Source organism: Bufo bufo, chromosome 4 (genome assembly GCF_905171765.1).
Source record: "Bufo bufo chromosome 4, aBufBuf1.1, whole genome shotgun sequence".
NCBI classification, from domain to species: domain Eukaryota; kingdom Metazoa; phylum Chordata; class Amphibia; order Anura; family Bufonidae; genus Bufo; species Bufo bufo.
Window position 1 is genome coordinate 478,174,001 of NC_053392.1, and position 13,031 is coordinate 478,187,031.

Below are 13,031 nucleotides of genomic sequence, written 5' to 3' on the forward strand. Positions count from 1 at the left end.
CCCGTTCACTATCTAGGGCTCATATTAGGGAAAGCCAGGGTTTAGGCACGTGATCGCCGCACGGGTGAGGAACCCGTCTAGGGACGTCAGGGCAGTCAGGTGCCAGCCACAAGGTGAGTTAGGGGTCACCACCTTTCCCTCTCCCTTGGGCAGGGCTTTCCCTGTTTTCCTCCGTGTGCGTGACGTCGGTCATTACAGACATGCTGCCAATGTGGTGTGACAATCGCAAGAAATTAAAGTCGGATTTTTGTGTGACATCGAAGTCGCAGCATGTCACCACTGACTCATTATAAAAAAAATGTCACGCAACTTTGCTGTGTAGCTGCACATTTTTTCGTCACGTGACACATGGCGCTGTGCAGACCTAGCCTAACGCATATCAGTTCTATTTGGTTACAAATAGGTCCATTTAATAAACAATAGAGGATATTTAATAAGGTAAATTCTCCCAAATTGTTTGAATCTATGCTGTCAGAACTCCTATTTGCAATCTGCAAGTGGCAAGTCCCTTTTTGATGTACTATCTGTTTATTCGTAACGGAAACCGCGACTGGTAGCTGCACACAGATTAGCCTCATTGAATAGGTGCAGACTGTGGCATAGCATACTGCGAATCTGCAGCCTCAGATTTCTTCTGCAAATTCTGCTGGAAAAAACCCACTGTATGAACATATCCTGAGATTGTCAACTCTTTTCTAAATGGTGAAGGCATGGCAGAGGCCAGACCAGGGCTAGCTAATCGGCCCTGGCACATTCACAAACATGTACGCCATTTCCATGCGCAAAAGTTGTCAAAAATGACACCACTCAGGGAGCGGAGTAGAATGTCACCCCAGACAGACGGAATGTCAGTGGGCACCTTTAATTTATAACGAGGCGCATCAAAGATGGGTGTAAAAATCCTGTCTTTGATAAACAACCCCTCTTAACCATTGTTTTGTGATGGTTAATATAAAAAAAAAGTACTTTTTTTACTTCTTTTTTATTGTCACATGCAATACAGAGAAATTTAGCAGACATGAACATTTCAGCTTTTATTGTTTTAGTAGCAGTTTGCACTCTCCATGTAAGCTCAGCCAGCTCAGTGGGTGTGGGTGTGTGTTTATGTGAACACTCCCTTGCTTGTGCCTCACATAAAAAGGAAGTGTCCGTGAAAGCACTTACTTCATATCCCTTACATACAGCAGAAAAATGGCAGGATCCGAGGAGCAAAAGAAAGCTAACCTGGAAAAATTCCGGGCTGAAATGAAAAGGACTATTGAGGAGGCCAAGACCAAGACTCCTGAAGAACTGCAAGTTGCTTATAAAGGGATTCTATATCCCAGCCTCCTATGCAGTGAGGCCACTTTTCAGGCTCTGGAGTCTCTTGAAGCAAGAGAAGATGATGTACTGATTGTGACATATCCCAAATGTGGTGAGTGGGGGAAGGGACTATGTGTGTGAATTTCCAGGAGGTAGCACTATGTTTATCTAGCTCCCATTCATAGAACAGCCTTAGGTCTCCTTCATGCAGTGTTTTGAGGTTTTTTCAGATGTGTGATGCATGTATAAGGAAAAAAAGCATTGTAACCCCTTAATACCATACAATAACTTTCTTTTTTTCCAGGTGTTGTTTTTGTGTGAAACAAATTGTATGATTAAATAGCACCATTTTGGGATGTATACAGTTTAGCATTAATTCATATTTTGGGGGAAGGATGCAATAAAGTGCTATTTTACCATTGTTTTTTGCATTTTTTTTCAATGTTTGTTTACCAAGCATTACAAGCTAACATTATTCTACAGGTTGGTATGAATACGGTGATACCGAATAGGTAAAGTGTTTTTTATGTTTTAGAACTTTTGTATAAGGCCTCATGCACACAGCCGTTGCCCAGCTGTTCCATGCATTATGCATTAGGGACCTCAATTTTCAGTCCCCAATGCACGGGAAACATCAGTGCGGCTATCGCAGACGGATCAACTTGAATGGGTCCGTGATCCATCCGCACCACAAAAAAATAGAAAATGTTTTATTTTTTTATTTTTATTTTTTGCGGTGTGGAGGCACAGAGAGAAACCCCACAGAAGCACTCCGTAGTGCTTTTCTGGGGTTCTGTGCCTCCATTCCACACCTTATGGATTCCGCACTTTATGGATGGGTTCGCATCCGTGATGTGGTGCACAAACGGCCGGTGCCCAAGTGGGAGATATGCCCCCATCTCAGTCATGTGTGAAAGCTGCCTATAGATCTGGGTCTCAGCAGCAAATTGTCTTTATACTATGACTTTGATCCCCGTCAATCTAAGGCTACTTTCACACTTGCGTTAGGAGCGGATCCGTCTGGTGTCTGTACAGACTGATCCGCTCCTATAATGCAAACGCTTGCATCCGTTCAGAACGGATCCGTCTGCATAACTGGTTTTTGCAGATCTGATTTTTCACTTCGTGAAAACTCAGATCCGACAGTATATTCTAACACAGAGGCGTTCCCATGGTGATGGGGACACTTCAAGTTAGAATATACTAAAAGAACTGTGTACATGACTGCCCCCTGCTGCCTGGCAGGTGCTGCCAGGCAGCAGGGGGCAGACCCCCCTCCCCTGTATTTAACTCATTGGTGGCCAGTGCGGCCGCCCCCCCCCTCCCCCCTCCCCCCTGTTTTTAACTCATTGGTGGCCAGTCCTATTTATCCGTCTGGGAGCCTATGAAAATTCTAAAGAGGATTTACTGCAGCGTTATACACTGCTCAAAAAAATAAAGGGAACACAAAAATAACACATCCTAGATCTGAATTAATGAAATATTCTTCTGAAATACTTTGTTCTTTACATAGTTGAATGTGCTGACAACAAAATCACACAAAAATTAAAAAAATGGAAATCAAATTCTTCAACCCATAGAGGTCTGGATTTGGAGTCACACTCAAAATTAAAGTGGAAAAACACACTACAGGCTGATCCAACTTTGATGTAATGTCCTTAAAACAAGTCAAAATGAGGCTCAGTAGTGTGTGTGGCCTCCACATGCCTGTATGACCCCCCCTACAACGCCTGTGCATGCTCCTGATGAGGTGGCGGACGGTCTCCTGAGGGATCTCCTCCCAGACCTGGACTAAAGCATCTGCCAACTCCTGGACAGTCTGTGGTGCAACGTGACGTTGGTGGATAGAGTGAGACATGATGTCCCAGATGTGCTCAATTGGATTCAGGTCTGGGGAACAGACGGGCCAGTCCATAGCATCAATGCCTTTGTCTTGCAGGAACTGCTGACACACTCCAGCCACATGAGGTCTAGCATTGTCTTGCATTAGGAGGAACCCAGGGCCAACCGCACCAGCATATGGTCTCACAAGGGGTCTGAGGATCTCATCTCTGTACCTAATGGCAGTCAGGCTACCTCTGGCGAGCACATGGAGGGCTGTGCGGCCCTCCAAAGAAATGCCACCCCACACCATTACTGACCCAATGCCAAACCGGTCATGCTGGAGGATGTTGCAGGCAGCAGAACGTTCTCCACGGCGTCTCCAGACTCTGTCACATCTGTCACATGTGCTCAGTGAGAACCTGCTTTCGTTTGTGAAGAGCACAGGGCGCCAGTGGCGAATTTGCCAATCTTGGTGTTCTCTGGCAAATGCCAAACGTCCTGCACGGTGTTGGGCTGTAAGCACAACCCCCACCTGTGGATGTCGGGCCCTCATATCACCCTCATGGAGTCTGTTTCTGACCGTTTGAGCAGACACATGCACATTTGTGGCCTGCTGCAGGTCATTTTGCAGGGCTCTGGCAGTGCTCCTCCTGTTCCTCCTTGCACAAAGGCAGAGGTAGTGGTCCTGCTGCTGGGTTGTTGCCCTCCTACGGCCTCCTCCACATCTCCTGATGTACTGGCCTGTCTCCTGGTAGCGCCTCCGCGCTCTGGACACTACGCTGACAGACACAGCAAACCTTCTTGCCACAGCTCGCATTGATGTGCCATCCTGGATAAGCTGCACTACCTGAGCCACTTGTGTGGGTTGTAGACTCCGTCTCATGCTACCACTAGAGTGAAAGCACTGCCAGCATTAAAAAGTGACCAAAACATCAGCCAGGAAGCATAGGAACTGAGAAGTGGTCTGTGATCACCACCTGCAGAACCACTCCTTTATTGGGGGTGTCTTGCTAATTGCCTGTAATTTCCACCTGTTGTCTATCCCATTTGCACAACAGCATGTGAAATTGATTGTCACTCAGTGTTGCTTCCTAAGTGGACAGTTTGATTTCACAGAAGTGTGATTGACTTGGAGTTACATTGTGTTGTTTAAGTGTTCCCTTTATTTTTTTGAGCAGTGTATATTGTTATATCTGCCCCACTATGTGGGAGAATTCCGCACTGCTGCGTTAATGTATTGTGCTGATGGTACATGCGCACTAGTGCTTCTTTGATATCACACTCGGGAGACAAGAAGTGCCGAGTGAACTGTTGCGCAGGCGCAGTGACGCGCCGGACACGCAGAGTCTGCAGTATTCCAATACATGTGCACTCTGTTCTGTTGAGCGCAGTGTCTACCATTTAGTGAAGCGATTGCTTGGGAGAATATGTCCACAGGAGCATCATGTCTGTAAGTTTATTTTATGTCCAGAGGAGCATCATATCAGTTTAGATTATGTATATTCAATTACCACTGATGAATTGGGATATGGAATCACACTGAGGGTTAATATCATGTGCACTGTGTATCACCTGATATATAGGATAAAGGGTAATGATTGATCATGTGACCGATTTGCATGATGATCATTTGGCCATTTTGCATAGTGGTCATGTGATCAGTTTGCATAGTCAGGGATCTCAAGTCTCCTGGACGTTCAGGGAGTCTCCCGCTATTAGATAGCGGCTCCCTGCGCCCGCATGTGAGACAATACATCCTGGAAAGGTTTACTGATAGCAGAGCAGAGAGATAAGAGAAGTGACAGGACAGAGTTTAGATTACAGGTTGAATTAACCCTTTAGGGTCAAATTGGCTTCTCAAGGAGATATATATGTTAAAGACATCCCTTCTTCTGTCTCATTCAGTAGCTATAGAACTATTGAGAGAGATGTATTTTTTTAAATACATTTACACATTTAACTCTCCATTTTAATTATATAAATTCACACCCCCTGAATGCTTGTTTTTTTCCTACAGTCGGGTAGATAATTTTACTCAAGGTTTTAAAGAATAAACTTCCTGACTCAGACCAAGAGCCGACTCAGCGAGTCAGCATGTGAATAGAAGCATCCGCGCATGCGCATTGCGCATTGCGCAACCTAAGCTTCGGTTCACTTGCTTCTTGTCAGCTCAGCGAATAAACCGAAGATTTGATTCATGAATCGGTTCATTTGAATGAACTGATTCAAATGAACCGATTCATGTGAAAGATCCAAACTTTCCATCTCTAGTTTACCCGCAGTAAACCTTTCCGGCAACCTGTAGCAGTGTCCCCTTCTCGGCGCGTGCGCACAGTGCAAGAAGAAGCCGATGCCAGCAGTCCGCAACGGCGCATCAGGCTGAGCCTATACGCACGCGTGGGATCTCAAAGCGGGAGGAGGGGGAGGGTGGGAGAGGCGGCACTGAGGAGTAGAAGGCGGCGCTGGGCACGAACGGCGATGCGTGCGGCCGGGCACCATGCATCCACAGACCTCCCCTGCTTGGCCACCTTAATTCAGTGATTGACAGGTTAGTAAAACCTGTTTTTCCGCAGAATAAAGCCACAAATAGCTTTTATAAGGCCACCTTAGAAATCAGAATGCTGCCCTGGACATGAGCATATGTTTAGCTCACAGGGCTTATAGGTGGTGACAGAATCCCTTTAATCATATACATAAATATGATAATTTGGAGCAGGGTAATGAGCCCAGTCATCCACACCATAGAGCAAAGTGTGCAGATACTGCATATGTTTGGAAAATGTAATAAAAAGTTTGTGAAAGAAAAAAAAAAGAAAACCTCCCTGAAATGAGTTTTTGCAGGTTGGGATGTCTGCATAGTGGTCATGTGATCACATTGAGCATGTGACCATTTGCATGGTGATCATGTGGTCAATTTGCATATAGTTCATGTGACCATTTAGGATGGTATATGTATTCGTATATACACACACATTTGAGGTCAAAATGTCGCAATTTTTGGTGAATAAACCAACATGAATGAAGACCGGCGAGTGCTGAAGTTTTATTTTTGATTTATTCTTTATAAGAAATCGAGGAGTAAAGAGCTCAGAGTGGTTCCATATTAAAGGACATATATACTGTATGTATACAGTATGGGCCCATATAATTCCAAGGGTGCTGTCTTATGGATCCCTAATATGTACAAGTAAGGTCATGTGCATAAGGCATTAAGCCTTGTTTACTCATTTGGTACAGTTTTTGAAAGTGTTTTTTTCCCAGTTTTTAAAGCTAAAATCATAAGTGGAAACTAAAAAGAAAAGTTTAAAGGGGTTGGCTAATTTCCATAATTTCCATACTGTACTGTCCTTCAGCTGTCATAGGGAAGGCCCTCAGCTGTCCAGGTATAGGTGGAGTAAACATATTGAACATCATCCTATGTATCCATAGGCTGCAAAATGGAGCAGATTGCAGACTTGTTCACGTGACCATGCACCAGACACATCCATTTGCCATGAATGCCTGCTGCTTTATTCAAATGGGGTAACACAGGCCCCTGTTTTAGTGATTGTGGGTGCCCCAGCAGTTGGAATATCACAAATCAAACCCCGAGGGGGTCATTTACGAACAGATGTATGCCACTTTTGTGGCACATATCTGGTGCAGATTCTGTTGCACACCATGTTGTAGCAGAATCTGCAACTTCTTCCCAGCTCATGCCAGGTCTAAAAAAGCGGGTGCGGTATGGGTGGGGACAGGCCAGCAGGCCCATCTCATTCATCATTTTCTACGTTTGATTTAGGCATAGAAAATGGTCTACATGTAACACAGCAAGGAAGCTGTCTTATATTTAGAATCGGTGGTTATACACCAACATTATATAAAGGCCGGAGCCTTTACATAGCTTCGGCAATCCCCCGCCAGTGCAGGGGCTTATTAAGAACGGCGTTTAAAACTCCTAACCTCTAGATAGGGGTTAAGCTGTTGTCATGGAACAAGCCCTTTAAGGTTTACCAGTAAACATTATAAATAGCCAGTTAATTAAAATCCAATAATATTCGATCCTGATTAATAGCACATACAAAAGCTTCAGAAATAATATTTTCCTCATAACCCCTTTGCCTAAGCCTATCAATCAAATCCAGGGATTGTCCCAGAAGTGATTCTTAATCACTATTGATCCTTCACAATCTCAGAAATTGACCATAGGGTTAGGATTTCTTAGTATGTGGTGGTTGGTAACTATTATAATAGTAGTAAGTTACTGTAGTTGACGTTGGTTTCCTATATCCCTGGGTAATCAAATCTTTATATCCAGAAAGTCCACTTCCTCACCTTCAAAGTTAGCTGTAAACTGCACGTTGATATCATTCACACTCAAATATGACCTAAATCCATTAAAGGGCTTCTACCACCAGAAATACTGTTATGTAGCTGACTGACATTAGCACTACATAACAGTATGCTTCTAACATTAGTCCCTGCAGCCGTTTTTGTAAAAAAAAAAAAGCACTTTTATTATATGCTAATGAGCCTCTAGGTGCTATGTGGGCGTAAAATCAGCACCTAGAGGCTCTGTCCACTCAGTCTTTATCCCGCCCAGGTCCCCTGTTCTGCCCGCCCCGCTCCTCTTGATTGATGCCACGGTCCACCGCATCGTTGACGAAATCCTGCTTCTGCGCCATTCACTTCTGTCTTCGGCGCAGGCGCAGTGAGTGAAGGCCGCTCTCCTGATGCCGGCTTCCTAGTCGGCGCAGGCGCAGTGAGGAATCCAGCACCAGGAGCGCATCATTCACTCACTGCGCCTGCGCCGAAGACAGAAGATTTCGTCAACGATGAGGTGGACCGCGGCATGAATCAAGAGGAGCGGGGCTGGCAGAACAGGGGACCTGGGTGTATAAAGCGTGAGTGGACGGGGCCTCTAGGTGCTGATTTTACGCCCACATAGCACCTAGAGGCTCTTTAGCATATAATAAAAGTGCTTTTTTTTTTTTTTTACAAAAACGGCTGCAGGGACTAACGTTAGAAACATACTGTTATGTAGTGCTGACATTAGCGAATCGCTAATGTCAGTCAGCTACATAACAGTATTTCTGGTGGTAGAAGCCCTTTAAACTGTTCTTCTGTGCCGACCAAATGACACGATGTCATTCATCATTGAATCCTGTCCAGTAACGTGTCTAAAAAAAGTATTGTTCACATTATAAACATACCACTCCTCCCAAATGGCCCCCCAAAAAAGAATAAGTAGGAAGGTAGGTCGGTAAGTAGGTGCCACTGGCATAACCATAGCGGTGTCAGTGCCTTATGTATAACAGTGGGCACCGAAATTAAAAGCATTATGGGATAACAAAAAGCCCAAGGCTTCACATATGTAACTGGGGGATAAGTTATTATGGGGCAAGCCCTTTAAGGTTTACCAATAAACATCATAAATAGCCAATGACCTCTACAGCAGGCATAGTCATGAAGACTCAAGCCTGTAATTCCAAGTACAATATATAACAAATTGACCTTATCCACCCATTTTATTAACTGGGCAACAACCCCACTAACACATTTGTTGACTTCTGGGTTGGAAGGAGGGCACTACTCCAATGTTTCTTCAGAGCTTTGCTGGCAACAATAGTGTCCAGTCAGAAGGGTCCAGAACTCGGCTTGCTTCACCTGGAAATAGACGGTACCTGCTAAAACAACTGACCCCTGCCTGAACTCATAACAGGTGTGTACCAAATGGCCCTCAAATAGAGTGAATACAGGGAGGAATAAATCAAGCTAATAAGGCCGATGTGGCACTGGTGCAGAAGGCTCATGCCTTCCAGAATAGGCACACATCTTTCCATTACACCTTGACTCTGTGTAGGCTCCACTCCTGGTTTTGGCTAACGATCACTAATGGAAATCTCTCATCACCAACCTTGCCATGTGAACTATGCCTAAGGCCTAACTATTGTAAGTCCTGTTCATCTAAGTCCTGTTCACTATTGTAAGTCCTGTTCAACATTGTCAGGTTGTCAAAGCAGTCATTAGAAGTGCAGTCCCATTATAGATGAAAAAGAGTAGATGTTTCCCAGAAAATTCTTTTTTCACACTACGCCACTCCTTCCAAAGCATTGTGATGGTGCGTCCACACCCTTTGGCTTGAAAAAAATGCCATGAAATTCTGACAGTTTTAACAAGTGTTTTTGTGGCTGGTATTTTTTAGTCAGAGTGATATTTATTTTTTTCTAATAAAGAAGTCTATGCGAAAACATCTGAAAAAAAGGCACAAAACACTGTAAACAAAAAAATAAATAAATAAAACAAAACAACAAACTTATCTGTTGATAAAATGTTCATGCAGAGAGCATTTTAGTCTATTCCTTCATTTTTGAAGTATATTTTTCTGAATTGGGCCAGTTATGTAATCAGCATGGGGGGATTTATCATCAGGGGGCTTACTGTGATTTGCATTCAATTTACCAAATGTTGCATGTTTTTTGATAAATTTGCTTTGAATTTAATTCTCACTCTTTCTCTCCAGCACAATTATAGGAAATTCTTTGTACATTGCATAATTTATTTTATATAGTGAATTCCGTGTTAGTATGATAACTTGAAAAATATCAAAATAATTTTAGTTTTATTGTGTTTCAGGAACAAACTGGTCAATAAAGATACTTCATCAAATGCTATTTGAGCTTCACAACAAAGAACCTACACTAGACCAAGCTATGCTTGAATTTGGCAAACCAGAAAAATATGAGGTTAGTTATTTTATAATAAGATTATTTTGTCATTTAAAGGTCATTTGTAATATATTCAAATGAGCCTATAGGAGCAACGGGGCATTGCCGTTACACCTAGAGGCTCAGCTCTCTCTGCAACTGCTGCGCCCTCTGCACTTTGACAGGGCCAGACATTATGATGTTTTCACTGCCTGGCCCTGTAAATCAGAGTGGAGAAAAAGCAGCAGTTGCAGAGAGGGCAAAGCCTCTAGGTGTGACAAAAACACCCCAGTTGCTCCTAGACGCTCATTTTCATATATTAAAACATAATTTTTCTCAGCAATGTGGGCCATGAGAACAGCATATGAACATAGGTCACATTTCTGAAAGATCAACACCATGCACTTCTTTGGGTATACTTGTTTAAGGATCAAAGTCCTGTGAAAGCTTACAATCTGGCAATGAGTGCTCAGTAGGAGTCAAGATCCTCAGCAAAAGTCCACATAAAGAAATACTATAAATGGCACTTCATTCACAGTTCTTTATTATTGTGCAAGCGGTTGTAAATTCAGGGAGGTGATCAGCAGTATAAGGCGATGTCCGTTTTGCGTTGTGTAACACTTGTTCATGGGATCCAGCATTCCCATTTAAAGGTACAGTGTACAAATAAAAATGTCAATACAAAATTACATAAATACATTTAAAACCTCTCATATTATAAGAAGGGGGACAAATCATTCCTCTCATTTAGTCCACAGGGACCTAGAGTTCAGTTTTAATTATCTATTCTTTCTCACAGCGCAAAAGGCAAAGATGATCTCTCCCACCCACTGGCGGCATAAGTCTCTGAAGGCCCATAAAATGTAATGTCCAGGGTCACCATTAAGTTAATCTCTAATATGATTAGAATACATACGGTATGGTCTCGGAAACATTTGAACAGTGGCTATATAGTCTTACTATTATAAAAAAAAATTGGCAGGGGCATAAGATGGTATCTATTACAAAATCTGAATGACACATAATGAACTGATTTACCAAATGCTGAACTGGTTCCAATCTCTCATGTTTACCATATCGCATGTGTGTGCAGAATGAGCAGTGGCCACATTTATACTGTGGTTACTAGTGTTGAGCGCGAATATTCGAATCACGAATTTTAATCGCGAATATCGCCACTTCCAGAATTCGCGAATATTTAGAATATAGTGCTATATATTCGTATTCGCAAATAGTGCTGATCGCGAATATCGGCACTTAGCAACATCCCTAGAAACCAATAGGAAAGTTGCCTACCCCTTAGTGTTGATCGTGAATATTCTAATCGCGAATATATTACATTGCAAATTTTTGCAATCGAGTAAATGACTGGAGATCATGAATTCTCAAATTTGCAAAATTATGGTGAATATTCGGCCAAAAATTTGCAAAACATTGCGAATTCGAATATTGCCTATGCCGCTCATCACTAGTGGTTACGTACCCTTTAGAAGTAGTAGTACGTAGCTAGTTCTTAAATAGATTATAATATATACCCCTTATCCCTCAGGTTCTTACACCTACGAAATGTAACTATGGGGGGGTTGGTTCACTCTTCAATCCAAATATTCATATTCACTATTGATCCTTCACAATCTCAGAAATTGACCATAGGGTACAGATTACTAAATATGCAATGGTTGATAACTATAGTAGTGAATTTCTGTAGTTGACGTTTGTTTCCTATATCCCTGGGTATTTAGATGTTTACCTTCTATTCAAATCTTTACATCCAGAAAGTCCACTTAATCACCTCCAAAGTTAGCTGTAAACTGCCTGTTGATATCATTCACATTCAAATATGCCATTAATCCATTAAACTGTTCTTTCATGCCTGACCAAATAATAAGGGCGTCATCATTAAATCGTGTCCAGTAACATATGTGTCTAAAAAAAAGTATTGTTCACACTATAAACATATCACTTCTCCCAAATAGCCCAAAAAAATTTAAAAAAAATTGAATAAGTAGATGCCACTGGCATACCCATAGCAGTGCCAGTGCATTGCATATACCAGCAAACCCCAAGGCTTCACATATGTAACTGGTATAAGACTTCTTTTTTTTAGCTCCATCCAAAAAACTTCCTTATAGCTCATAGTCATATACCATCAGAATGCTGTATATGGGTTTATAGACTGACAACATCAACAGTTGCCAGTCTGCATGTTCCCTGTCAGTTAAAATGATTGAGGTCATGTAGGATTGTTTTTCTGTCTGTCAAATATGATGGAACACTGAGTAAAGGTCGCAAATTCCAGTTCAAGTAACGTAACATGAGCTCTCTTACTGAGCCCCTCCCCGCCACTATGGGTCTGCCCAAAGGGCCTTTTAAAGTCTTATGTATTTTAGGCAAAAAATACCAGTTAGGTTTTATAATAATAATATTTATTTATATAAAGCCACCGTATTCGACAGCGCTTTACAAATTCATAGGGTTCATGTACAAAACAAAAGTAACTGGCTAAACTAGGAGTCAGGACCCTGCTTGCAAGAGCTTACAATCTATGAGGAATAGGTGGTGACACATAAGGTAGTTGATTGTGATAAGTAGGATTCGAGCCATTATTGAACTGACAGGAGTGGTGCCGGCCGATCTGCTTCGGGTTTGGGACTGGTGGTGGCCCATCTTGCCACTGTTGCTATCTGTTTGCTTAACAACCAGCATGTTCTGTACGACTGCTGCTGCCTGCATCATGCCACTTATGCCGCTTTCCAACCAGCAAAAATTAATAAAAACCGAATGAAAAGAGATTTTTATTTGTAAAAATTATGAGTCCTAGGAGGCTAGAGGGGGTTATATACCAACTTTCAGGGCAATTGGAGCAACTTTGGTTCGGCCCGAATCGATGGAGGTCCAAACCAAACTTCTTTTTTTTTTTCATTTGGCTGCTAGAGATCCAGGATACATCTGCAGAACTTGATAAAAGAATAGTGCTGCAGGTCACTAGTAGCAGATCTTCCAGTTTGACTAGTGAGGTAAAAGAGGAGTCAGTAAGCAGGGTCAAAAAACCAAGAGGGACAAACACACTGAATGCAATACACGAGACATTAAATTCAGAAACTAGCCAAGTCAATTTCATGGAGAGCAGGTGTAAGCAGTATCACCATCCACAAGGATAATCCAGAAAACAAGCCAGAAGTAAGAAACCAGAGAAGTCTGTAGAAGGTCACACAGTAC

At 42.5% G+C, this 13,031-nt stretch overlaps 1 protein-coding gene across 1 annotated transcript in view; it reads left to right on the forward strand.

Moving 5' to 3' along the window:
- The first annotated feature begins 1,191 nt into the window (after nucleotides 1–1,191).
- The window catches only part of LOC120998722 (sulfotransferase 6B1-like), a 51,200-nt gene continuing 39,360 nt past the window's right edge, over nucleotides 1,192–13,031 (forward strand). The window contains exons 1-2 of the mRNA XM_040429510.1: nucleotides 1,192–1,414; nucleotides 9,742–9,851. Coding sequence (XP_040285444.1) covers nucleotides 1,192–1,414; nucleotides 9,742–9,851 — 333 coding nt within the window. The remainder of the gene's footprint in view (nucleotides 1,415–9,741; nucleotides 9,852–13,031) is intronic.